The 27,966-nt window shown below is 43.8% G+C and overlaps 2 protein-coding genes across 3 annotated transcripts in view; both read left to right on the forward strand.

Annotated features, from left to right (window-relative positions):
• The window catches only part of FGFR3 (fibroblast growth factor receptor 3), a 366,177-nt gene that overhangs the window by 119,401 nt on the left and 218,810 nt on the right, over nucleotides 1-27,966 (forward strand). The gene's annotated exons all lie outside the window — the stretch shown is intronic.
• NSD2 (nuclear receptor binding SET domain protein 2) overlaps nucleotides 1-27,966 on the forward strand; it is an 89,519-nt gene that overhangs the window by 42,897 nt on the left and 18,656 nt on the right. Inside the window, exons 6-16 of one of the 2 annotated variants that reach the window (XM_069495556.1) lie at nucleotides 2,567-2,711; nucleotides 5,525-5,643; nucleotides 7,880-7,961; nucleotides 9,776-9,900; nucleotides 20,813-20,944; nucleotides 21,867-21,990; nucleotides 23,117-23,317; nucleotides 24,066-24,245; nucleotides 24,596-24,752; nucleotides 24,892-25,097; nucleotides 26,613-26,716. In XM_069495556.1, coding sequence (XP_069351657.1) covers nucleotides 2,567-2,711; nucleotides 5,525-5,643; nucleotides 7,880-7,961; nucleotides 9,776-9,900; nucleotides 20,813-20,944; nucleotides 21,867-21,990; nucleotides 23,117-23,317; nucleotides 24,066-24,245; nucleotides 24,596-24,752; nucleotides 24,892-25,097; nucleotides 26,613-26,716 — 1,575 coding nt within the window. Of the gene's footprint in view, nucleotides 1-2,566; nucleotides 2,712-5,524; nucleotides 5,644-7,879; nucleotides 7,962-9,775; nucleotides 9,901-12,509; nucleotides 12,661-20,812; nucleotides 20,945-21,866; nucleotides 21,991-23,116; nucleotides 23,318-24,065; nucleotides 24,246-24,595; nucleotides 24,753-24,891; nucleotides 25,098-26,612; nucleotides 26,717-27,966 lie in introns of those variants that run through there. The other variant, XM_069495557.1, reaches the window with a different exon arrangement.

Genomic DNA, 27,966 nt, shown 5'->3' on the forward strand with positions numbered 1-27,966 from the left:
GTGACACGGGAGCTGGCTTCCCCCACAGCGGGTGATTCGAGAGAGGGCATGGTGGATGTCTGTAATGCCCTAGGAGGCAGGCTCATGGGGCCGCCTCAGAGGAGGGAGCTGGGCTGCAGCACTCTTCTCTGGAGTCTAAAAACAAAAGGAAGCTCTAAGAAGATGTGTGAGGGGCTGGTGGGGTGCAGGAGGGGTGTGATCTGTGAGCTGCAGCTCAGCACAGGTTTTAGATGTGAGAGGAAGGGTGGTCCCAACCCTTGTTGATGTAGCAGCTGTGGATACTGTTATGATTCATTCTAACTGGGGACACTGGTGTTCAGGGTTAGTGGCTAAAACAAGGGCAGCAGGCCCACAAAGGAATGTACTGTGTGTGGGGGCCACCTTGTGGATCTGAAGCCCTGTATGGGAACCTTTGCTGGATGATGATCTGCGATGGCCCTTGGTGCTTGGAGAGTTCAGAGCTGGTGAGCTCAGCAGTGGGTGCAGCAGGCAGAACGGAGCCCCACAGGCTCATCACAGGGTCTAGGAATGCCTAAGCAGTGGTTGGGGGCATAGGGTTCCCTAGGGGAACTGAGTGCCCAGAGATCAGAGCCAGAATTGGAACTGGCATCCTGGCGGTAGGAGGTCACCGGCAGTCAGGCTGGGCGTGACTGTAGGTTGGCATTCACCCTCGTCTGGAGCGGTGGTGGGTAGGTGTTGGTGGTGTTGGTGTCCAGGCAGGGGTGCAGCAACAGCAGGATGAGGGCTGGATGGGTGGTCACGTGACTCATCCAGGCAGCAGAAGACCAGGTGGTAGCATGGGAGGCTATGAGAAGCTACCTGTGGTGACTGCCTTGTGAGGAGGGGTTTGAGTTTAGGGGCAGAGGTTACCTGTGTTGGCTGCACAGGTGGTTGGTCTAGGTGGTGATGGTGACCAGCCAGCATTAACCCACTGATTCCACACCACTGCCAGGTAGAGCATTGCTGCCCTCGTTTCACAAAGCAGAGGCAGAGACAACACCTTACTTGCCCATGTTCACACACTGCTGAGGATGAGCCAACGTCTGGTCAGGTCTGGTTCCACACCATGCTGGTCAGTGCTCCGAGTCAGTTGGCAATCTTCCAGGGCCTTGTGGGCAGTGAGGTGTCTGTCCTGACTGCTCAGCTCTGCTGCTGTAGCCTGAAAACAGCCACAGATAGCGCAGAAACAAACACATGGCACTGTGTTCCAATAAAACTTTGTTTATGGACACTGATACTTGAATTTCCTGTAACTTTAGTATATCATGAAATATTCTCCTAAATTTTTTCAGATGTTTGAAAATACAAAAATCTTTCAGGCCAGGCATGGTGGCTCACACCTGTAATCCTAGCACTCTGGGAGGCCAAGGCGGGAGGATCACTCAAGGTCAGGCGTTCGAGACCAGCCTGAGCAAGAGCGAGACCCCCGTCTCTACTAAAAATAGAAAGAAATTAGCCAAGCAACTAAAAATAGAAAAAAAATTAGCCAGGCATGGTGGCGCATGCCTGTAGTCCCAGCTACTTGGGAGGCTAACACAGAAGGATTGCTTAAGCCCAGGAGTTTGAGGTTGCTGTGAGCTAAGCTAATGCCACAGCACTTACTCTAGCCTGGGCAACAGAGCAAGTCTCTGTCTCAAAAACAAAACAAAACAAAACAAAAATCTTTCTTAGCTCATCAGCCAAACAGAAACAGGCTATCCCCTACTCTCTGGATCTATGGCTCTCAAACTTGGGGCCACGTTAGCAACCCATGAGAAACCTTTAAAGCTCTTGTGCCAGGCCCACCGGATTGAGTTGGTGTTGGGTGGGACCTGAGCATCACAGGTGTTAAAACTCCTGGGTTGTCACCATGTGCAGCCAAGGCCCAGAGCCCAGGGATCTCCTCCATGTGTACATGAATCTCCTGGAGACCTTGTCAAAATGCAGATTCCTGGTAGGCAGGGCTGGGGTGGGGCTTGGGAGTCTGCATCTGTAACAATGTCCTAGCGGGCAGGTGCCAGCAGCCCCAGTGTGGCTGGAGGGCCAGGGAAGCCCTGTCTCTTGGCTGTCCAGTGGTTGTTTTCGTCTGCTGGCCTGGGCTGTAACAGAAATCGGGACATACTCCTGGGTGTACTGTTCTTACTGCTCACCCAGGGTTCATGCCTGAAAGATGGGTGCTGTGGCCAGTGAAGAGTGCCAACCTGGGCCTCCTCACCTCCATGCTCAAAGGTGGCACTTGCGTGGGACTCACACTACTGCTGATTTTTCAAGGATGCCTAGCCTAGAAACTGTGTCTTACAAATGATTTATCAATCTTGGAAAAGTATAGTTTTTTTCTCTTTTTGCCACTTATCATTTCTTATGTTTACCTAAATATGTTTGCATTATTTTTACCAGCACTGTTTTTCATTTATGAATTTTCAGGGAGTCACAGTGTCAGTTAGATCCTGTTCTTTGAAGCTTTTATGGGAAATAGTTTCATGATGTGGGAGTAAAAATGCTACACACTAAGTTCTGAAGGGCCATGCATTTGATTTGAGTTTTATGCATTTAACCTCCTTACTACACCCCTTTCCTGTGTTCACAGGTGTTTGCTGAGCACCCAGATGCTTCAGGTGAGGAGATTGAAGAATTGCTTGGATCCCAGTGGAACATGCTCAATGAGAAGCAGAAAGCACGCTATAACACCAAGTTTGCCCTAGTGACCCCTGCCCAGTCTGAAGAAGATTCTGGTAAACATAAAACTGCACTAGTATCCTCTGCTTAGGTGCAACGTGTGAAGTGTAGCAAACTGAGCTCTGGTGTTGGAACTGTAGGGAAATGTGTCCATCTCCCCAACTCTGACCCATGGTGTTTGGGCCAGCTGCCAGAGTGCCTGTGGTCACAATTAAAGCATTCTCTGCTGTGCACGTTTCCCTACTCATCATGAGAGCTGTTCCGTGTGATCCTCTGTCTGGCCTACGGGTCCCTTGCTCTTTTGCCCAAGTGAAGCGGGCACTGTAGTCACTGCTGCTGATAGGTCGTGAGGGGTAGGGTAGGCGGAAGGGAGCCAGGTGGTTCCAGGACTCCAGGCCTATGGGTCTGGGTCAGACTTCAGGCCAGTGGTTACCAGCGACGCTGCTCTTCCCACGCTGCTGAGAACTGTCCTGCCAGTCTCAGTGCTGCCCTAGCATGGAGGTAGTTCCTGCCCTACTGGCTTGAGAGCTTGCAGAGTGAGAAGGGTGACTGGACTGACCTTAAATTTGGGTGTCTTTTGGTTCTTCCTAGGCCTTCAGTTTAAAAACAAAAAGTGGGCTGGGCACAATGGCTCATGCCTATAATCCTAGCACTTTGAGAGGTTGAGGAGGGAGGATCACTTGAGGCCAGGAGTTAGTTCAAGATTGCAGTGAGCTATGATTGTGCCACTGTACTCCAGCCTGGGGAACAGAGTGAGACCCTGTCTCAAAAAAAAAAAAAAGTACTGCTGTGCTTCAGGCATTGGTAAGAGTTGGGAGACAACACTGTAAGATTTGGAGAAAATGTGTAACAGTGGTCAGATTTGTGATTGGTGTGTGCTTGGATACGTAAGTTGTGGAAAACTGATATTTTAATGTAAAAATAAGTGTGACGTATTTGGGTATCTGTTTAAAGTAAAAATTCTGTATCTCTCAAAGCTCATCATTGAGGAGATTTGGAGAGGCCAAACATAGTGTTTCAAGACCCACCTAAAAGGAGGCCCAGAAGTAACCACAGTCTGCCTTGGTGTGCTCGCTTGCGCTCATGGAGCCGCGCTGTGTGTGTTGGGCTGGTATCCCACATGCACTGTATCACCTTTCTCTTTCCCTCAGATGTTTTTATCTTATTTTAGGGCTTTCTAGATCTCCTCATCAGCTGTCTAATTAATCTTGAATCTTGTTCAATTTGCTCAGTGTTCGTTGCAAATACTATGATTTAGAATAGCAAGGATATTCAGGATTTGTGTATTTTCTTTAAAAGGCAATAGTTCACCTCAGCCTTCATCAGTACACTAAATTTAGAGGAGTATCTCTTTTCAGTGACTTGGTTATTTAAAAATGAGCTGGGTCTTCCCAAAGCCAGATTAAGCTTACTCTTGAAGAGTAAGTATGAATTTGATTGTATTACATTTTGCCATTTTGGGCTGTTCCTGACCACTTAGTGACAGGAGAAGGGACAGGTGGGGTTTCTGTCCACAGCATGTGTCAGGTGCACTGTTTCTTGGGTGCTCTTTGTCCTTGACTTCCAGGTGAACCCCGTACAAACAACAAAGATGGTGTGTGATGCCTGTGTGTGTGACCTGACCCTTTGTCTCAGTGTTGGAAATGCAGACAGTTGCCCATACTGCTTATTTCTGTACTAAACAGCTGCTGCCTCATTCTAGGTAGAGGGAGAGGTACTCTGAAGGTGCTTATGTGAAGGACTGTGAGTTCACCTCACTTGTGGGAAGATGAGGCAGCAGGTTGATGTTGCCACTGGCAAGTGTCTGGCTTAATGAGCAGATGCTGATGGAGGGTTCTAGGAGTCAGGCTGCATGTGCTGCTTGGTGCTTATGTTAGGACAGTGGCTGAGTGGATCCTGCCATCCACCACTCTGCAGGCCTCTCCTGATGCTGCCTTTGCGGCCAGCCTGCGGTGGTGTAGGAGCAGAGCTTGGTGAGGGCCGCTTGCTGGGCCCTGATCACCTCAGTCTGGAGCCCAGCTCTCTGGTTGCTTGGTTCTTCTCTAGCAGTAACCCTAGGCCAGACCCAAGGTGAGGCTCTGCACATGTTGGCACCCAGGGCAAGGACACTCGCACCTCCTCTGAAGGCCCTGCTGGATGCCATGGAGCTCAGCACTCTTGTGCTGGTGTGTTCTGTCACCAGAAGTAGTGAGGTTTGAGGATGACAGTGTCTTTTCACAAGATGTTTGATGAATAATCTGTTAATAAAAAACCCTGAACCTCTTTAAGGCAGTCATGCAAATGAAAATACTGGATTTGTGGTTAAAATAAACATTGGCATGTTCAAATTGATCATCTTTTTAGAATTTGCACTCTTCTCTTATATTTTATCTTTCAAGATCAGTACTTTTTGGACACTTTAGGTCTTTGATTAGTTGATATTCCTGGGAATACCTAATAATATATGGCACAAGTCAAGTAAACATGTAGAAGGCCCTTAATTTACAGATATAAATGTAGTGTTGCTACTTAAAATGCTTATTTAAGGTATTGTACAAATAGTGGCAGTTGTGTATTTTTTTAAAGTTCTACTTAAATTCTACATGTTAAATTTGAATATTAACAAGAGATTTTTAAAAATATTGGATTATATTTAAATTTAATGCTATAATACATTAAAATATAATTATTATAACAAATGCCAATGTAATAATCTCTAGATTAGATAAAATATTTTCAGTCTCAGTTGAGATTTGATGTGTAAGACATAAGCCCTGGAAATCAGCAGGATTACAGGAAATCTGTCATGGGCTGGATCTATGCGTTGAAGCTTTAGAGGGCAGCTTTTGGAGTGTTTTTCATGTAAATTTCCCCCATTTCCCATTCCAAGGTAACTTAAATGGGAAAAAAAGAAACCACACAAAGAGGACACAGGACCCTACAGATGGGGTTGAAGTTGAGGATGCCCCCAGGAAAAGACTCAGGACGGACAAGCACAGTCTTCGGAAGGTAATTATATGGTCTGGGTTTGCTTGGCCAGTTAGAACATGTGCCATGTGATCCTTGGTGCCAGTGTTTCCCTACATGAGAATGCAGACAGGACACAGGCAGTGGTCTTTTCAGCTCTCCCAAGGGTGGCACTCAGCAAGTAAGGCTTGCTTTTCTCACGAACCCCACTGAGAAAGGCTGTTGAAGAAAGCAAGTTTTTATCATCCTGGGATGTTAACACAGAAACTGCTGATAATTTGCTATCCAAGAAAACAAACATCCAAACACTTTGAGTAATACTTGATTTTTGGATTGGACAAAATTGTGTATTAAAAATAACTCTTGTCTATAGGGCTTATTATTCAAGGTGTAAATAATGAGTTGACGTTAAAGTCTATTAAAGATATATATTATACTTCATTAAAAAGTTAAAGAATGCATTAAAGGCATTGAAAATAGATTTATGAACTCATTTAGTTCATTAGTAATTCACATTACTGTTCACTCAGTGGGCATACTAAGCAGGCTGCACAGGCCTATTGCATGCAACAGAGAAAGGAACAGCATAGATATGAAGGCCTAGCTTCACATAAAGGCAGCCCTAGGTCCTTAGACTCTGAGCATATTCCCAGCATGTATCAAGGGACCTGGAAGGGAGTGAAACTGACCAAAGAAACACTGGATCATTCTGTCTAGCATATGGCACTCATGCATATAGTAAAACAGAGCCCTTTTTGAGCATATGATGCAGTGTCAGTTATCTCAACCATCTCTGAGGTCAGTTAGCTTTTTCATGAAGTGAAAGTTTAAATAGACTTTGAACTTTAATTTGAATTTATATTCAGTAATAGTTCTGACAGGGAAGTCATGTACTTATACTTTTGAGTAAAGCTTCATCCTATCTTTTACTGATCTAAATTAAGATGTTCTTTTTATTGTTTTATTTTGAAGAACGGAAGATAAATCTCACATTGCTAAAGTGTAAATGTGTAGACACCACATCCTCCATCTTATTTCTTTAAAGTCATTTGTAGTTCAGGGAAGCATTTGCATTCTTCTGGGGCACCTGCCATCAGATGGGGTTGTTCAGTGATCAAAGTTTTCAGTAATAAGCTCGGTGAAATTCACCTGGAGTCACTAAAGTTTGCAGTTACCACGAAGCACATCCTTAGTATTTCCTCTGGTCACTGACTATTAAAGCAGCCCTTTGCTGAATATCATACTGAAATTGGTTGCTTTGAAATATGTATGTAAATAATATCCCGAAAAAAAGTATGATCCTGGACATTTGAAATAGCAAAATTCACATTAAGTAGCTAGGTAGAAATATTTTTATTAAGTAGTAGCTGAGGAAATAGCACATGATAAAGTAGTGTTATCTCCTCTGGTCTGGTTTTCACAACCCTAAAGCCACACCACATATGATTCCTAATGTGAGTGGAGTACTTCTGATGTGCCTGCACTGTCCCAAGTGCATTCGCCTGCTACTTTGTGCACAGTCCTTAAGACCACCCCCCACTCACTCCCAGCATCCTGTCCACCTGCCCTGCTCTCAGGCAGGTGGGAAATGTGGGGTATGAGTAGTACAGGGACCTGCCTCCTGAGTGCGGGGTAACCCCTAGGCAGTACTTCCCTAGCGCTTTGGAGACAGGGCATTTTCAACTACATTATTCAAAATCTTGACAGAATGTTCAGTTCATGATCCCTTCTCTCTGTCTTTTATTTTATTTTGTTTTTTTTGCTATTCTCAGTTGTGAAATATGTTTTACTGATCTTTGTTAGGTATATCTGAAGTTTGTCTCAAATTGGAAATGCTCAATGTATGAATTAGACAAGTAATGCTGGATCTAACATGGCATTGCTGACTTTAACTTAATTGGGCACCTCTTGAGTAGAAGGATAGATTTCCTTAAATGAACACTCTGCTTTGGATTCGGTGGAATGTTTAGGAAGCATGTTGAATACAACTCATGTCAGGTATCTTAACAACATGACTCACCCAGATCGCCCTCCTGACAGATGTGAGAGCTGGAGTTGCAAAGAAAAAATTAGTCCAGATTGTGAAAAAAAAATTCAGAGATTGGACAACTATGGATGACTTGTGTATTCGGGACACATTTCCAAAGGAAAAAGTTTCTGTCATGAAACTTTTCAACCTGTGTTTTTATTCACATGAGATTTCTTTCCTTCCTTTTCTGTCTGTTCTTCTTTTTCTTTTCTTTCTTTCTTTCTTTCTTTCTTTTTTTTTAAATAATAGAGAGACACAATCACTGACAAAACGGCCAGAACAAGTTCTTACAAGGCCACAGAGGCAGCCTCCTCGCTCAAGAGCCAGGCAGGTAATGTGGCCAGTGCTCCTTCCTTCTTGAATAATTCTGGGTGCCTGGGGCTGGGCTAGGTGGGTGAACAGGGTGGCCCAGTGGGGGGTGGGATGAGAGTATGGAGGGGAAGGAGGGACTGAGGAAGGAGAACAGGGGAGGGGAAGGATCCACAATTAAGCTATAACCCAAAAGAGTAAGAAGGAAAGGAGGTTCTCATGTAGCTGGGAAATAAACTATTTTAATGTATAAGCTGTTTTAAAGATTTGGCTAAATTTTGTTGAAGTTTTCTACTGATGTTTTACTTGGCTGTATTGTTTTCAATTTAAAATTTTACTAGAGAAGTGATTTAAACCAGAAATTTTCAGGTTTTTTACTTGATAGTGCCAATTGTTGCTATAAATTTCACCACTCTTCAGTATCCTGATCCTCTGTGTAACTAAAAGTAATGACTAGTTATTTCTGTTTCACATGTTAAAGAAGCTAGCTTAAAATGTTTATGAAAAATAACTATCGGCCGGGCGTGGTGGCTCACGTCTGTAATCCTAGCACTCTGGGAGGCCGAGGTGGGCGGATCATTTGAGCTCAGGAGTTCGAGACCAGCCTGAGCAAGAGTGAGACCCCATCTCTACTAAAAATAGAAAGAAATTATATGGACAACTAAAATATATATATACAAAAAATTAGCCGGGCATGGTGGCGCATGCCTGTAGTCCCAGCTACTCGGGAGGCTGAGGCAGTAGGATCGCTTAAGCCCAGGAGTTTGAGGTTGCTGTGAGCTAGACTGACGCCACAGCACTCACTCTAGCCCGGGCAACAGAGTGAGACTCTGTCTCAAAAAAAAAAAAAAAAAAAAAAAGAAAAATAACTATCAAAATAATAAAAAGGGTAATCATATTCCATTTTAGTTATCGTTTTGAAATACTGTGTGATAATTTATAAGGAAGGCTTACTATCTTTCTAACTCTTAATTAGAAAGGAAAACAAAACCTAGGGGAGAGAATAAGTGGAGATTGGGAATGGCTGTTTTTATTGCTTTGCATGAGGTGCTGTACTACTGGTGGTTTTGTTTTGTTTTCTTTTTTTTTTTAAAGAGACAGGGCCAGGCACGGTGGCTCACGCTTGTAATCCTAGCACCCTGGAAGGCCAAGGCTGGAGGATCACTTGAGCTCAGGAGTTTGAGACCAGCCTAAGCAAGAGGGATACCCCGTCTCTACTAAAATAGAAAAATTAGCTGGGGTGCAGTGCCATGCTTCTGTAGTCCCAGCTACTTGGGAGGCTGAGGCAGGAGGATGGCTTGAGCTCAGGAGTTTGAGACCAGCTTGGGCAACATAGCAAGAGCCTGTCTCTTTAAAAGAATCAATCAATCAATCAGTTAATAGACTGTTAAAAAACATTTATGAGTGATTGGAAATTTGAATGCTGACTAGATATTTGATGATTTGATTTGTAAGTATGATAGTGGTATTGTGGTTATATTTAAACTTTATGCTTCAGAGATTATACTCAATTTTCCATGGATGAAATGATATGTGTGGGATTTGCTTCAGGATAATCTGGCAGGGGGTTGTGGAACCACGTGTGGATGGAGCCACATTAGCTTCAGGTCAATGGCCTTGGGGCCCAGGCAGCAAGGACATGGGGTTCATTGTACAGTTTGTCTGCTTTTGTTTATATTCAGATTTTTCCATGATAAAAAGTTAAGCCAGATGGACAGAGGAACCCAGAAGATTCATCATTAGAACTTCACTTATTTGAGGGGTAATATTAAAGCAGTAAAGACTTGAGGGTTTAAGATTTGAAACTTTATTTTATAAACCAAAATTATTTTACAGCAACGAAAAATCTGTCTGATGCATGCAAACCACTGAAGAAGCGAAATCGAGCTTCTGCGACAGCATCTTCAGCTCTTGGGTTTAGCAAAAGTTCATCTCCTTCTGCATCCTTAACTGAGAATGAGGTAAAATAATAATGATAATAATCATGATGATAACCATGGCATTCATATGAAGGCCAGCCACTTAGCTACCAAGTTGCAATGTGAGTAAAGGGTCACAGTTAATAAGCATAACATGGTGTTCTCCGTAAATGTAGGTGAGTTTTAAGTCCTCTTGACTATCTAAAATTAATGAAATGGAAATAAATAGTGCATTATTTTAGTCTGAGCACTTTAAATATAAATACACACACACAGTGTATGTGTAAATGTTCATATATACTTCAGTCTGGATGCAGTTTAATTGTTGTTGAAATCTGTCTTTAAAATGTTGTGTTTCATATAATCCTCACACTGTAAGTTTTCACATGAAAGTAAGTCTGCGTTGGTTCTAGCATGACACACTGTGTCAGTTGAGCTGACACTGGTCATTGTGCACTTATACCAGTGGGGTGAAGGGTGGCTCACATGCCACACTGAACTCCTATGGCTTCCAGATCTAGGATTGTGGAGGAAGCCAGAGATTTCTTTGTCCTCATGCGTTTCATAGCTTTGGGTCCATGTCTTTGGTCCTTTAAATTCTGGCATATTCTTAGTTACTTGAGTGTTGAGGTGAGTCAGAACTATCATTGTAATATGACTCCTGTTTTCTGGACTTGCAAAATATGTGATAGCAAAATAATAGCTATTTGAGGCTATTACCTGCTATCACTGTAACATGACATTTAGACTTTACTATCAGATCTAAAGTCTTTGCCATTGCTAAAAACAATACAAAAAATGGATGGCCACACAATGTAAATGTGACCACTTTTTTATCCAGAGGTAGTTTTGGTTTCCTGATCTTAGTGATAACCTTCATGCAGCTTGCTTTGAAGTTTTAATTTCTTGTTATTTTGTTCCCTGTGATTCTGTTTTTCTCATTGTAAACATGAGTCCTGTTTTTATATTTATGAGGAGATAGGCCTTTTTGAAATAAGATAGTGAGGCAGAGGCTGGATAGGCCTATTACTCTTGCTGGGTCAGAAGGCCCACGGTCCCCAGGAGGGATGGGGTGTGCCTCAACTGTCTCCTCCTGTTAGAGGAGGGGTAGGCCTTCCAGTGTGTTAAGCTGCCCAGAGAGCGCTGCCCTCGCCGTTGTGAACCCTCAGTGCTGGTGCAAATACTAAATTCTACTCCTTTGAGTGGAATTTTCTTCAGTGGCTCAAACCAACTCAGTAGTGGTTAGGAGCTGCTCACATATGTAGGACTGGGGCTTATAGTTGATATGTATAGATAACTAAACATTTCTTATATTTGGGCAGATTTGAGAAAATACAGTAAGAATTCCTTACTGAACTTCTAGGAGCTAAAACACGGAAAGGCAAATTTGATGCAAAATATTTTTTCTTTTTCCTTTCTTGTCCAAATTCAGGTTAGTATCCTAGAAAATTAAATGAAAGATAGTCTACAATTCCAAGGAAGAAGAACATTAAAAATAAAAAGTTTTAGTTCTGTAGACCCTTTCATTTAAGTTGGCATTTTTGTTTTAAAAAATTTTTAATGAGTTTCTTTTTTGCATCATATTTTGTTCCACTTATCTGGGTGAGTTTTTACGTATACTATTGTCAGGTACAATAGAAAGAACATTGAGGCTGCTGAAATCCTGTCTGTGGTTCCTGATCATAAATCCTGTGTATTAGAGGCTTTGGTTTAGAGTAACACACGGGCTGAGATGGCAAGGGTGAAGGCTGAACAAACTGGATAGGCATGCCTGTGAGTCAGGGGAGTTTAATCTTTCTGGCTTAGACAGTTGTTCTGAACATGGGGAAACTTAGATGAAACATTTTATAATTATTAGACTTAACTGATTTTAAATTCTTTAGAATAGATTACTAAATACATTTATATTATATATTAAATACATGAAATTCATATACCTTCTTACATTTTGAAGGTGATACATAGATCCACAGTATGCATTATGTTCCTTATATAAAAATATTTAAATTACTAGGCATTTTCCATTAGACTACTTTTGTGTGGCTTATATAAATTTTACATTAAAGTTAATTTTTATAGACCTATACTATTAATTAAAACAGCTTTAGTCAAACAGATAGACTTATCTATTATGTGTTAACGCTACTGAACTGTAGTAAATGTTTACAATGTATATAATGCTGAATGCCTGTTAGCAGTATGAGGCAAAGTGTAGTGTTATAAAAAAAAAAAAAACCAAAAAATACTTCTGGGCCTGGTTCTGACATGAGTTAAGTGACCATGGGAATTGCTTTTTGGGGGTTCAGACTGACCACCTATTTGGGTTATGTACCTTTTGCATGTTTATATTTCCTTCCTTTCATCACACTTGATTAAAATAAGAGATTTTCATAGGATTGGTATTTCAAGACATTTTAGGTCATGTTGTGGTTTAAATTCCTCTTGAAAAAGGTGTATATGATGAATAAAATTTATATTGGAATAATTATTACATGGTGCTACATCACCCCGATGAAGAGAATAGATTAAAATTACACACTTGCATGACAAAGGCCTGTGAAGGAATTAATGTGATTTAAGTGTTTTGTAACTTCATTTCTTATTCCCTTAGTAGAGCAAATTCTTATTTTTTTCGCCTTCACTGGTAACAGCTTTTATGGGAGCCCACATCAGTCAAGTTGGATTTGAACTCAGCTGCCCTGTACTGCACTTAAAATGATGTAATATTCCAGGATGCCTGCTGCAGGTGGTGTATCATCGTACACACTAAGTGACATTTCTATCACAATCATTTTATGGAAGATGTGTGATAATCTGTTTTTACTGGTATTAATAAACACATACAATGAAGAAAACAGATAACAAATTTTAAGACCAAGGTAAGATACCTAATCAAGGCCATTTACTCAATCACATTCATCTCATAATAGAAACACATTCATATTCCAATGGTCAATGTAGATTTCAGTTGAAAAGCAGGCCCTTCAATCAGGGGCTGTCCAGAGCTGCAACAGTGACACTGCACAGAAGGGGTGGTCCTGCTAGAGGTCGTTTTCTCCTCTGGTTCATAACTTACTGAATTTTTATTGAAAAGTGTCAGCATCTGTACCTTCAAAAACAAAGAACAAATAGTACACATTAAAAGGGGTCTTTGTCTACTATTCTCATTGCCAATGAAATGTATTCAAGACTGTAGATACTAAACTAATTTCCAGCATAAAAGGCAGGAAGAGTTTTGATTCTGTCCTTTTTTACTAAACAGTTTTACTATGACACTAGATATAATAAATTTTTAGGAAAAAATACCATTTAAAGTATCATTGTGAACCATTTAACTCTTTTGATTCAAGGACAGATATATATATATGTGTGTGTGTGTGTATATATATATATATATCTCTCTCTCTCTCTCTAAGGGATACTGTAATCAGGTTATTTATACCAGCCACTTCATCAGTTGCTTTTATAGAACATCAGCCCTCATGTTTCAGTGTCTTAATCTTGGGTGAGCAGCCTGGTGTCGTGCCCCCAGGTTGTCCGCATGTTTGCATGGCGAGGAAAAGGCTTCACTTGCCCTTCAGGTCATAGATGCAGAATGCATGCTAGTCACAGTACCATGTGAATAGCCTGCACTTCATTCCCAGCAGACTCTTCAGCTGTGTTTTACCTTTAATGAAACTTTCTGACTAATACTTCTGTTCCAAACCATTAAATGATGTAACGCATGTAACATACTTAGGGCGCCTGTGCCTGGCAAGGACTACGTGGTTTGCTGTTGTGACAGTAACGGTCTAACAATAAAAATAATAAAATCGCCATCATTCTATTTTTATCCACAAGTATAAATTTTGCTTTGGCATGAAAAGTGGTCCCCTTGACTGCATTATGCATGTGGGGACAGAATAAACCCAGAAGTGGCAGAATGCTGGATTTGTTTGTGTGGCACTTTAGGGAGCTGGATGGTGTGGCTGAGGACTGGTTGGGTTGCTCTGCTGCCTGTGCTCAAATGTTGTGGGATACATGGCCTCAAAGATGGCCCAGGCACAATCTAAGTTGAACTGTTCCTAAAGGACATGAAAAAGCTTAAGAGTAAATTTAAAATTCTCAAAATAGGCCGGGCACGGTGGCTCACGCCTGTAATCCTAGCACTCTGGGAGGCCGAGGCGGGAGGATCGTTTGAGCTCAGGAGTTCGAGACCAGTCTGAGCAAGAGCGAGACCCCGTCTCTACTAAAAATAGAAAGAAATTAGCCGAACAATTAAAAATATATAGAAAAAATTAGCCGGGCATGGTGGCGCATGCCTGTAGTCCTAGCTACTCTGGAGGCTGAGGCAGAAGGATTGCTTGAACCCAGGAGTTTGAGGTTGCAGTGAGCTAGGCTGATGCCATGGCACTCTAGCCCGGGCAACAGAGTGAGACTCTGTCTCAAATAAATAAATAAATAAAATTCTCAAAATAAAAAAATCACTAAATTTAAAGATGTGGGAAAAAAATGACATAAAAATGGCCCTGGTTCCAGAAGTGATCACTCTAGTCTGAAAGGCTTTTGGCAAGAATTAAGGGATTTCATCTGAAATTATAGCATGATGAATTTTGAGTGGGTGGCCAGCCAGCTAGGCCATATGTGATGTAGGCATTAGAAGTCAGCCATGGCATGAGTACTTTCCTCTCTGTCATGGAGAAGGGGAGACCCTTCAGAATGGCTGAATGGTGTACACAGAGTGGCATAAAATCAGCCTCAGCTGGGAGCCTGGGGGAGCAAGGATGGAAATTATGCAGTATTTCCCAACTTCAGGAGATAGCACCCTCTGAGACATTTGGAGGGTGACCAGTTAGGCCGAGGCAGGTGTACTACACACTCTGCAGTGAACTGTCCTGCTGCAGATGCCAGGAGTGGTCTCATTATGGAGGAGCAGAGCTTCCTGAGGGCAGTGAGTGGAAAGGACTCTTGTTTGAAAGAGCTTAGGGAGGAGCAATAGTTTGTCTGCCAAGAGTACAAAAATTCATTATGCTACGAATTTAACATGGAATTCCTTCATTTCCTAGAAATGTCAAAATAGCAACAATGCATTCTAGCCTTAAGTCATTTGAATTTCCCGTCGTCCAGATGAGTTTGCCTGTGTTGTCCCGACCATCTTTCATACAACCACGTTTGTGCCTGTTGGGGGGAGGTAGCTCTCTAGTATAAAAACTGAGGCATTCAGGAGAAGTGAAAAATTATCACAATATATAAAAGTTCAGATTGTAGCTGTTCTAAAACTGAAAGTACTCCATTGTGATAGAGTAGGTGCACATGTTAGCAGTAAAGGTCCTGCATTGTTTTTCTGAGACAGATCTGGGAGCCACTGGGCTGCCAAGTCTTTAAATATCCACATCTAAAACTGCTCCACCTGCTATAGATGGATTTCTGTCTCTCTTGGGGGCCTTTCTTCAGAGTTCATCCAAAAGTTAAATGTCTTTTTCCAGTCATGCTGACTTTAGGTGTAGTTATATCTCAGTACTCTCTTTAGTATACATTATATCTATTATATCTGTATCTCCCAGCTGAAAATAACTCCAGTATTTTTAAGAGGATGTTCCTGAAAATCACCAAGAAACCTAAGTGGAGTTTCATGATACGGAAGCAAAGTTTTATATAATAGAAGTCAGAGGGTGGCTCTGTGCACTGCACGGAGTCCTGGGGCAGGAGCCAGGAGCCCTGTCTGCCCCACTGCCTCTGAGGAGGGTCGGCCTACTTTTCCCATCAGAGGAAATGGTGGCCTAGGTGATCCCCATGAGGCCCTTAGCTTTAGGCATATCTGATTCCTTAGTTTTGGTTAGAATAAAATGGGGTGCTCAGGGATTGGGGAGCAGGAAGCAGGCACGGCTATTTCGAGAGGCTTACATAGTTGTGGATGTTAACAGCTGAATATACCCGGGGGAAGGAAGAAGAAAACTTGGTGTGGGACCTGAACTGTCAGGAACAAGTTTATGAGTCCCGTGATTGCTTGGCCCTGACCTCCTTGCCCAAGTTTTGTGCCTAGTGGTGTGTGAGAGTGGCCAGACCATAGGGCCAGGCAGAACAAACATCAGCTTAATGGTGAGTGGCTCTAATACCTGCTGATAGTCTGTCACAAAAATGTTTTTAAAAAGAAAATTAAGAGTGTTAATTAGCATCTAGTTCAGAAACAAACAAACTTGCCCGTGGATGTATATAAAATTAAAATGATTAGAAAAGCCCTTGAGAAGGTTCCTGCCCAGAGCCTGAGTATGTGATGTGCCTGCTGTGGCAAGGCTGAGCTGCGGTTTTATCCACACTTTCAGTCCTGGTGTGGGTACGGGTATGAGTATTTCCTAGTGAGAGGAAAGTCCTTGGTTCATTTGATCCAGTTGAATAGAAACAAGCTCTTTTGGCGAGTGAGTGGTAACTGATGTCAGTTTTATGTATGGGCCTGAGCTGTGCCTGGAAGGCTGGTCTAAAGCAGAGGCATCCCTTCTCTGGGGAGAACACCTCTCTGATAGCAGAAGGTGAGAAATATGATTGTTCTGACTTTGGCAAGTTTGCTTCATTTTTTCTAACGTAACACACTTGATTTGATTTCTAACATAACATACTTCTCAAACATCTGTCCCTTTTAAATTGTTAATTCATTTTAAAGATTTTCTGGTCAGGCTTTTGTACACAGACTTAGATTATAAAGCTAAATTATAGTTTTTTGCTGGAGAAACCAAAATCCCACTATCTTATTAGAAAAGGTTTCTCAAAATGCTCTCAGAGCTGTTAACTGGCTTCTTTATTAACTTCTAAAGTTTTTGGTTTTTTTCTTTTTTTTTAAGGAAATATACTGACTCCTATGTATTTTAGGATTTTGGGTCAATGAAATTGATTTTGACCCCTTTAGATACTGTTCTTTTTTTTTTTTTGACTAATCAAATGCAGTAGAGAAGGGAGAAGATACTGTTCTTATTGCTTTACCTAGAATAATAGAAATTACCACTAACTTACCTGCCGGTGATGTAAAATTGACTATCCTTAGCAGGTAGAAAATTGTGAGTCTCTTATTCATCTCATTCCTTGTACTGGAAGGGTAAGGGGCATTTTCACCAGCAAGGGCAACCCTCTAACAACCCTACAGGCCTCATCTTGTTAGATACCTCTGTAACTACATGGTTACACGTTAGATCCACATTTAAAAGGTTTTCTAGTCTACTTACAGTTGTTGGACTTTTTGCATATCACTCTTTGCCAGTATTTTGAAGCATGCTAACTAGACATATTGTGTTGTCAAGAAATGACTGATATGGGGACAGGGGTCTTGGCCCAGCCTGAGGAAGTGGGGGTGGAGGGCCGTAGGCAGTTTTGTCATTGTTCTCAAGTCCTCCACAGACCATGCACAGCCTGTTGCCTGCAGCTGGTCAGACCAGGCCCCTCCCAAGTACACTCCCCATGGGATGGCCACTGCTCAGGGCACAGCTAGGACAAAGCTGGGTTGATAGGACATTTTAAAGACTCATTTTACCTCTGACAAAGGCATGGCCTGACTTTGCAGCCACAGCCACCACTTTCTTCTCGTGGCTGCCTTCTTGGGGCTATTGGATGATACAGAAGCCCACGTAGGTTAGAAGATGACTGTGAAGCACAATGATGTTCTGTGAACTGGAGATTTTTTATGTTCTCAATGACTCATGCCTTGCCCTAACCCTAGAATTTAGGATCAGCTAGGAAGGTTCTAGTCTATGTAACCTAGAAGGGTCATTTTAATAAAAAATTATTATGAATTATAGTATTTTAGATGAGTGACTTATTTTAAAATTACTTTAATTCCACTTTAATATTTCACTGTGATGTTAACTTGGAAGACCTGCTTGAGATTAGTATTTTAAATTAATTTTAAACTCATTAAATCTGCTAAGAACAGGGTTCTTACAATTTGTAAATCCAAAACACTGTGTGAAAGTACTTCTAGTTACCAATTTCTTCCTTTACAAAAGCATAACTTAAACACGAAAATAATGTTGGTTTATAGAAATATTTGTTGTTCAAGGTCTGTAATTGTATTTCAAAAATGATGTAGCATTCAAGTTGTGAAGGGATTTATTTTGTCAAAAACTTAAAAACTCAATGTGTATGACACCACTCTAAAGAGTAGGGGACTGCTTTGCAGTCACGGCAGGTGGCACTTGACTGCGGTTCACGTAAGTCACCCTGAACAGCCATGTGGCTTTTAGCAGTTGGTTGAAATGTATGCCCTAGGCTACATTATGTTTGGTAACATCATCTTGAAAAGTCCCTGCTATATGTCAAGGAGACTGCTTTCCCTGCCCCGAAGGAATGTATTTCTAAGGCAAATAGGCAACTCCATACTGTCTCATACTGAGTAGAGAGTGGAGAAAGTATTTCAGACTCAAGAAAACTTTCAAAAGTCAGGAACTAAGCTACTCGGAAATCCGTGCCACAAGCGTGGCCATGGTGGACATGGGAAGCGACGGGAAATTCTTGACAGTCTATGTCCATTCAGTCACTGCACTTTTCTCTTTCCAAATGCACCCTGTTGGACATGGAATAGATCATAGATGTCTAGACTGAGATCTGGGACTGTGTTGGGACCGCACAGGTGATCGTGTCACATCCACAAATGGCGTCTCCGAGTGAGTCACGTCACCTGGGGTGTGGAGGTGGTGCCTGCCGCTGGAGTAAGGCTCGTTGTGTGATGCCTGTGTACTTTGCTCTTCTTGCGGGGTTTGCTGATCGGAGAGCACTGGATCCTTCTCGACTGTGGCTAGTTTTTTGTCCAGTCGCTGGGAAGGGGTGTGGTGGGGTAAACGTTGGAACCTTCTGCAATCTGTGTCATGGACTGTAATGTTGTAAGGTCTGTATTCTGTATGTGGATCTCAGACCCCAATCAGGAAAAGAGCCTCATGTGTGTCCTAACATTTATATTTCCATTCAAAATATGTATTTCAGTGTTTATTTCCTCAAAACAGACTTTGTTAATTTAGTAAATATCTCCAAGTGGAAACGTGCTAACTTTTTCTGTAAATCTTAAATAAAAGGTGCTGTTCCTTCCTCTGATCCAGGACTGGTTTGTGTTTTCTGTCTTTCTTTCCATGCATTTTTTTTCTCTTTTTTAGCTTTTAAATTTGTTCCAGCCATGTGAAGGAAAGAGCATGGGTTGGTGGTAGCTCATGGGGCTCTTTTTCCTTGAGCCTAAGTGGAGACCCCTTTCCATGGCTATGGTTCCTCTGTTAGTCAGATGGGTCAGCCTCCGGCAGCCACGTGGGCGACTCTGAGTGGGGCCCCAGCCAGACAGGGAGGCCGTTGCTTCCCAATGCCCCAGGCTCCCCCAATGCCCACCTCAGAAACACTTGGCCCCTTCCTATGACCCTGTATCTGATGGACATATTAGATTTGGGGTTTGAACTCAGATATTTCAAGTGGCTTCTTTGCGGATGTTAACGTGACAGTGCAGGAGGTGAGCTAGCCTCGAGGGTGGGCTGCAGCCCCTACAGGCTCCCAGCTAGCCTCACAGTGACAGAGTCTCACCGTGGGGCAATGCACTGATTTAGTGTTGTTCATGCTACTATTTCCATCTTCCTGGACAAGGTGAGGAAATCAAGTTTAAAAGGCAACTTTTTCTTTAGTCTGTGCTATTACCAGATGTGTCTAGTGAGACTAGAAGAGCAACCCATTTGCCAGTCAGGGCCAGCAGAAGCCCCCAGAAGAAGTCAGCCAACTTTAATGCTAATTTAAAGTCAACAAAAACTCCTGTGTTTATTTTTAATTTTTTTTCTTCCAGTGCTCCCTGTGATTTCAGTGAGCTAAATCTGGGAAAAGCTCATTGATAAGGCTACAGGATTGATCAGAATCCCTGGTGGGTTCATTCTTGTTTTTTAACGTGGCCCTATTTCAACTTCTAGCTTTGTGTTCATTAACAAACAGCAAGCCTATAATGTAATTACTTGTTGTGAGTATTGAGGTGTATAGGAAATAGAGTTCTGTTTCATCTCTAAAATTAAATTTTGACACTTTATTTACCTAACATCAAATAAAAACCAAATTTTTTTTAACACCTGAATTTGATAGACAAGAAGGTTTTCTATTTTATTAATTTGAACATTTACTGCTTGTCAAGCGAGGGCGAGATGCTATGTACATCAAGGGTGAGGCTTCGGCCTGGTCTTAATCATCTCTATTAAATGAAGGACAGACGGATGAACTACAATCTGAAAATCATTCCGTTTACCCAGAAATTCCACTTCTTTCTCCCGGGCCTTTTATTTAGACTCAAATGTTAGCAAAGTAGGCATTATGTTACCTTCCCTTTTCCTGCCTTACCTGCTCTGCTGAGCAGGAGTGAATGAACTAAGAATCTCAGGGGAGACGTGGCCATGGGAGGAAGAAGAGCAGCAGGGCCAGTTGCCTTTGGGTGTGAGCGAAGACCCCTGGCCTCTGGGTCAGCACAGCAGTGGGAGCACACTCTTCTGGAAGGGCTCATGGTCTCCACCTAGGCAACAGCGGGACAGCACAGTCACCTGATGAGACCTTACGTTTGACAATTCATCTTGGTTCCTTTAAAAATTCATTTGGCACTAACATGTTTTTCTTACCTAAAAATAGTAGGAACTGAACAGTTGGGTAAGAAAGGTCATGATTCTCTGTCCCAAAGCCCGTCTTAGTTCACCTATTAGAGCAAATTGGATTTTCATGATTTATTTCATTTTTAAGGAATATGCCTCATATATACACATGTATGCTAAATATTGAGTAGGATAAAGTTCGTTTTTGAATTTTCTGTACAGCTCAATTGACAAGTGGTATTATCACAAAAACCAATTGATGATGGGAGTCACTGGCAGTGATGGGTGTTGAGAAAGACTCTAGGAGATGAGGCCAGGTGGGGCGAGTCTCTGAAGGGGGCAGCCACTCACTGTTTTCTGCGACTAGTGAACTGTCGTCCACCTTCCTTCATCTCTAGGTCTCAGACAGCCTGGGAGACGAGCCTTCGGAGTCACCATATGAAAGTGCAGATGAAACACAGACTGAAGTGTCCGTCTCATCTAAAAAGTCTGAGCGAGGAGTGACCGCCAAAAAGGAGTACGTGTGTCAGGTGAGGGGAAGGCAGCGTCTGCTCTGTCCATGATGGCACCTGCCGAGGGCTGTGGGTACAGCAGAGCCAGGCTGCAGCATCTTCTCTCCTCCCTCCAGACCCTCCCCAGCCCCATCCTCTCTCACTGATCTCTGTTTTGAAAGAGCTAGGCCACTAGCACAGTCCTCGGATTAAGTTGCCTCAGCTAACATCCTTTGTTCATATGCAGGATGTGTGTTTCATACACGTCACATATAACATACACATCTAAAGGTCATATGTCAGAAGAGGTGGGGGTGCTAGGCTGATGTTCTGGTCTCACTGTTATCACCACACTGGGTGGGCCATGCTAAGTGGCCAAGGTGGATGTCAGCCAACCTGTGCTCAGGGGGCAGGAGTGCACGCAGTGATGAGGGCCCAGGTTGGTGTCCTGCTGGCACAGTGCCCTCGGATAGGTCATCTGACTTCTCTGCCTTAGCCCCTGCCCCATCCATAAGGTAGAAATAAAGCTGGACCTTCTGTGCAGGGCTGGTGATACGTGAGAAATGCTAGCACTGTGCCTCACCTGCAGCCAGCTCAGTACCTGTCACCTGCTCTAGGATGACTGATTTTTGATGAAAATGTGCTGTGAGTTTTCTTGATTTCCAAATCTGAGTTGAAACATCTTGAATGTACCCTTCAGGGTTTTGATCCTGTTGTTTCCTGCACCATTGCTAAGGGACTGACTCCTTTCTGTAATGCATCATCTGGTTTCCATCTGATACTGTATTATGGGTTCTGCTCAAGCTAGACATTTCACTAGACACCTGTGGTTATATTTCTTTGAGCAACAAAACAGGATTTTCTGCCATTGTAGACAATCAAACTGTCCCCTTGTGGTAAGGAGGAGTGCAGAAGGGACTCGTGCTGGGTTGGCTCATGTGGCCCCTTTCTGTCCCCACAGCTATGTGAGAAGACAGGCAGCCTCTTGTTGTGTGAAGGCCCCTGCTGTGGAGCTTTCCACCTCTCCTGCCTCGGGCTTTCCCGGAGACCAGAAGGGAGGTTCACCTGTAGCGAGTGCACCTCAGGCAAGTTCTGTTGCTTCTAAGGCTTGTTCCCAAGGGTGGGCAGTTCTGCAGCTCAACTGGCCACCTTTTCCTCCACTCCCTTCACTATTCTTGTCCTGAGCCACTAGCAGAGAACAGGCTTCCTCCCTGACACCACCACCCGTCCCTCAGGGGAGTCTGCAGTCTATACCTGGCAGGTGTGATCCCCTCTCAGAGGGCCCCTCAGTTTCCTCTCTGATTTCAGTTGTGTGTGTTCCCCTGGGTACATCCCCATCAGATGGTAGGCCTTACTACTTCAATGAGATGACCAGTTTGGTATACAGTGACTGACTGAGGGAGGGGGTATCAGGTTGTGGGCTTTGCCACACCCTTCCCATGGGCTGGCCTGAGCCTTGTTCTGTCTGTGAGGCGGCCATCATGGGCACTGCAGCTCTAGACAGCCCGGCATTGCTAGTGCAGGTAACCTGGTTGGTCGCAGAATGCTGAAATTCATAGGTGCGTGGAGTTCTTTAGGAAGACAAGGTATCTATTTGAGCTTTAGTTCAGCTGAAGGAACAGCTTAACCTGAGTGGTCAGAACTTTAGTTCTGTAGCTGCATTACCGTATCAGGTTTCTCCGTGCAAGTCTGAGGCCATGGCGGGCAGATGGGCTGCACAGCCGTGGCCCTGTCTATTTGCCAGGCCTGAGGGCTCTCCTGGCTCTTGTCAGAAAACATTCTGGGTCAGGGAGATTCCTGGAGAGGCCCTGAGCCAAGGCAGCTCGGCTGCAGCTCCTCACCTCTGAGGGTGTCTGCCTGTGATCATGAATGATTCTGCACCATGCTCTCAGGGAGGAAAAGCCTTTCTTCAGAGGAGCCCCTTCCCTCGAGCTTCTTGCCTGCTAGAGTGAGCCTCCCCAGCTAGGCTGCCTAGTACAACTGTCCTGTATTTACGGTAAAGCTGGAGCTCAGATCACAGCAAGGTAACCCTTGATGGCTGGATTTTTTTTCTAAAGAATGCTTGGACTAGTCAGCAGGGTTGGAAATAGAGCCAGATGCTTTAGCAACATGGGCTGCGTCCACAAAAGACCTGCTTGATTTAGTGGCTTAGAACTACAGTTTAATTCTTATTGATTTACTTCTCTCTTCACCCCTTTAACCATTTGTTAGGGATTCACTCGTGTTTCGTGTGTAAGGAGAGCAAGACAGATGTTAAGCGCTGTGTCGTAACTCAGTGTGGGAAATTTTACCATGAGACGTGTGTGAGGAAATTCTCTCTGACGGTGTTTGAGAGCCGAGGCTTCCGCTGCCCCCTGCACAGCTGTGTGAGCTGCCATGCTTCAAACCCTGCAAACCCAAGGCCGTCGAAAGGTACAACTGTGCCTGCATTGTCCCATAGGTGCTTTGAGAGGTGGGCGTGGCATGGCAGCTTTTGGGTTTGTCACCAAAGATCATTAATCCTAGTTACTGACTTTGATGCGGGTTGGGTTAGGGTTTCCTTTGACAGAGGACCTGCCCCCTATTCTCCTTTCCCTCCTAAATGCCATTTTTAATTTTAGGAATGGGGCACCCTCTGAACCATTTTGATAGATTGTTTGCTCTGTTTTTAATGGCCCTTCATATATAAGAAAAACATTTTTAGATCGAATGACATTTGCATTATTTAACATTAGGTGTGTGGGATTCAGGGTTGTAGGTTGTCTGACTCCAGCGGTTTTCCACTAGGAGCAGTTTTGCCTGCCAGGGGAATTTGGCAATTTTGGGGGATATTTTGGGGATGTACTCCTGGCGTCTAGTAGATAGAGGCCAGGGATGCTGCTAAACATCATACAGTGCATGGGGCGGCCGCCCAAATGCCCCAGATGCCAGCCGTGCCAGGCTGAGAAACGCTGGTTGACTTTATTTTAGAATATGGCATTTCAGATGCTTGGCCGTGTTCTCAAACATAGTTTTGAAGCACCTTTGCCTAGAAGAAAGGTATTTTTATCAAATACAAAGGTATTTTTATCAAAGTTTCTTTCAGCATTAATTTTTCAAATTTATTGAGGCTCAGTAATCTTAGCTGCTATAATGGAGTGGGCAATGTTTAGGGTCTTCAGGGTGCATTTCTTTGCCTCAGGTAAAATGATGCGGTGTGTCCGCTGCCCTGTTGCCTATCACGGAGGAGACGCTTGTCTGGCAGCAGGATGCTCGGTGATTGCTTCCAACAGCATCATCTGCACGGGCCACTTCACTGCTCGGAAGGGGAAGAGGCACCATGCCCACGTCAATGTCAGCTGGTGTTTCGTGTGCTCCAAAGGTGAGGGGCCTGGGGGGTGCCTGCCAGCTTGTCAGCACAGGCAGCTCTTACTGATGCTCCTAGAAACCATGCATTGAGGGCAAGCTTCAATCCTGTCTATCCTATGTTTATTGATGTTCTAACATTTTCCATGTCTTCACATTTAGTAATGTAGCATGTTATTTCCAGATTCACCATGATCATTTCACAGATTTATGGGAAATTATTTGTGGTAAAAATAACATTAGCTTTTGTCTTACCGTTTTTAAACTAATGTTTAAGATTTGAATATGCAATGGCTATGGATTGTGAAGAGCCATGCCTGGGCTGATGCACTGGACAGGCTAAGCCCACCTTGCCTCCTTTTGCAGGGGGGAGCCTCCTGTGCTGTGAGTCCTGTCCAGCAGCCTTCCACCCAGACTGCCTGAACATCGAGATGCCCGACGGCAGCTGGTTCTGCAATGACTGCAAGGCTGGGAAGAAACTACACTTCCAAGATATTATTTGGGTTAAACTTGGGAACTACAGGTGTGAGAAATAGAATCATATGCTTTTATGTCTTTCCTTGTTGAAATGTGTTCATTTCACTTTACAGTACTTAATGTATTGAAATTATTGTCGCTCTCTCTGAAGAGTCTGTGAATCCTGTTTTTAATATTTATAATAGATGGTGGCCGGCAGAAGTTTGCCATCCCAAAAATGTTCCCCCAAATATTCAGAAAATGAAGCACGAGATTGGAGAATTCCCTGTGTTTTTCTTTGGGTCTAAAGATTATTACTGGACGCATCAGGCTCGAGTGTTCCCATACATGGAGGGGGACCGGGGCAGCCGCTACCAGGGGGTCAGAGGGATCGGAAGAGTCTTCAAAAACGGTATGGAGATTTCTAGATAGAGAGTGGAACAGCACTCTCGTGCATTTTTGTTAATCCTGATCTCTGCTTTTTGAAATTTGTTCTTTGTAGAAAATACTGGACTAAGCATTCTATCTGTACTTTTAAATTAGAAAAAAGTAAGTTTTCAGACTGATTTATTTATTGAGGCATAGAATAAGATACACTATTAACTTTTGTATCATTAGCTCATGATTAATTTCATTAAAATGTAATAAAGCTATTTTGAAGAAATTACTAGTAGTCCTAATTTACAGAAAGTTTTCATAGCTTTGTTTTATATAAGATGCAGATCTGGAGGAAAGTTTCCTGTTGTCTAGACCGTGTGCACCCAGCTCTCTCTGGCTTCATTTGCCTTTCAGTAGACAGCTGGGCATCAGTGTCTCATGAGGTGTCAGGGTGAGTGGGTGGGCAGAGTGCTCTGCTTCTGATCCCATAGCCAGGGTAGGAAACAGAGGAGCCACCGTGGCACATAGCTGGCCAAAAATCCAGCATGAAGGAGACAGGATGGGCTGTGGCCATCTCACTGGACGAATTCGTATTATACTGGAGCAAGAGCAAGTGAGGTCAGTAGGGAAAGCTCAGGCGCTGTGTTGTAGCTGGATTGATGATTGGGCACATGTGGTGGCAGGTGGGGTGTACAAGCTTTGAAAGCTGTGTCAGTTCCACCATGCCAGGGGTTTGGCAGGCTGTGTGGAGCAGTAGGAGTCTGTTCTTCTCTGGCAGGTCCTCAGCACACAGCAGACACTCAGGTCTGAATAAGAATGAGCAGGCATTAAAAAGATTTTTAGGGTGTGGTGGCTCATACCTATAATCCTAGTGCCTTAGGGGGTTGAGGCTGGAGGATTGACCACCCCTGAGGCCTAGGAGTTCAAGGTTACAGTCAGCTGGTAAGTGGTGGGTGGTGGGGTTTCCTGACTCTGGATGCAGGCATCCGGTAGAGGCAGACCCCTTAGTGACTGCCAGCAGCCACTGACACAGGGCAGACCACAGGGCACAGCTGGCGTTGACATTGACGTTGACTGTGGGGCTGTTCTTTTAGGGCAGATATTGGTTATTTGTGTTTTCTTTGTTGCTTGAGTCTGTTTCACCTCTCAGAGCCCCTTTTCTCTTTGAGAGAAACAAAGTTGCATTTTCATTTTCTGTCTTAGGACAACGAGTCCCGAATATTGATCCGGGTGCTTTGTCCTCAGACCACAGCAGAGATGGGAGTATCCAACAGAAACTTACCTGGGGCCTCCTTGTATTCAGCTGATGCAAAACAGCACCCAGGGCGCTTCAGTTACCAACACATTCTTTGAGCACTCTGCTGTTTAAAACATTTTGCAGCATTTAAAACACCTGCCCTTTTTATGGTTTTGCGTAACCTCTAGTTTTATGGGAACTAGAAAGTATACTTGCTAGTGGAAGTTTAGAGTAAATCATTAAAATATAGAGCTTAAAAGATAGATGTATTTATTTACTAAAATCTTTACTTGCATTTCATTGATTTTTTAGCTCTACAAGAAGCTGAAGCTCGTTTTCGTGAAATTAAACTTCAAAGGGAAGCCCGAGAAACACAGGAGAGTGAGCGTAAGCCCCCACCGTACAAGCACATAAAGGTGATACGTCAGAGCTGTGCGTGTGGAGTCTTCACCAAGGGGCTGTGAGTGGTTCTCAGGCATGGCTGTGTATGTGTATGTGTGTGTGGAGTCTTCACTAAGGGGCTGTGAGTGGTTCTCAGGCATGGCTGTGTGTGTATGTGCGTGTGGAGTCTTCACTAAGGGGCTGTGAGTGGTTCTCAGGCATGGCTGTGTGTATGTGCGTGTGGAGTCTTCACTAAGGGGCTGTGAGTGGTTCTCAGGCATGGCTGTGTGTGTATGTGTGTGTGGAGTCTTCACTAAGGGGCTGTGAGTGGTTCGCAGGCATGGCTGTGTGTGTATGTGTGTGTGGAGTCTTCACCAAGGGGCTGTGAGTGGTTCTCAGGCATGGCTGTGTGAGTATGTGCGTGTGGAGTCTTCACTAAGGGACTGTGAGTGGTTCTCAGGCATGGCTGTGTATGTGTATGTGTGTGTGGAGTCTTCACCAAGGGGCTGTGAGTGGTTCTCAGGCATGGCTGTGTATGTGTATGTGTGTGTGGAGTCTTCACTAAGGGGCTGTGAGTGGTTCTCAGGCATGGCTGTGTATGTGTATGTGTGTGTGGAGTCTTCACCAAGGGGCTGTGAGTGGTTCTCAGGCATGGCTGTGTGTGTATGTGTGTGTGGAGTCTTCACCAAGGGGCTGTGAGTGGTTCTCAGGCATGGCTGTGTATGTGTATGTGTGTGTGGAGTCTTCACCAAGGGGCTGTGAGTGGTTCTCAGGCATGGCTGTGTGTGTATGTGTGTGTGGAGTCTTCACTAAGGGGCTGTGAGTGGTTCTCAGGCATGGCTGTGTGTGTATGTGCGTGTGGAGTCTTCACTAAGGGACTGTGAGTGGTTCTCAGGCATGGCTGTGTGTGTATGTGTGTGTGGAGTCTTCACTAAGGGGCTGTGAGTGGTTCGCAGGCATGGCTGTGTGTGTATGTGTGTGTGGAGTCTTCACCAAGGGGCTGTGAGTGGTTCTCAGGCATGGCTGTGTGTGTATGTGCGTGTGGAGTCTTCACTAAGGGGCTGTGAGTGGTTCTCAGGCATGGCTGTGTATGTGTATGTGTGTGTGGAGTCTTCACCAAGGGGCTGTGAGTGGTTCTCAGGCATGGCTGTGTATGTGTATGTGTGTGTGGAGTCTTCACTAAGGGGCTGTGAGTGGTTCTCAGGCATGGCTGTGTATGTGTATGTGTGTGTGGAGTCTTCACCAAGGGGCTGTGAGTGGTTCTCAGGCATGGCTGTGTGTGTAT

Source organism: Eulemur rufifrons, chromosome 20 (genome assembly GCF_041146395.1).
Source record: "Eulemur rufifrons isolate Redbay chromosome 20, OSU_ERuf_1, whole genome shotgun sequence".
NCBI lineage: Eukaryota > Metazoa > Chordata > Mammalia > Primates > Lemuridae > Eulemur > Eulemur rufifrons.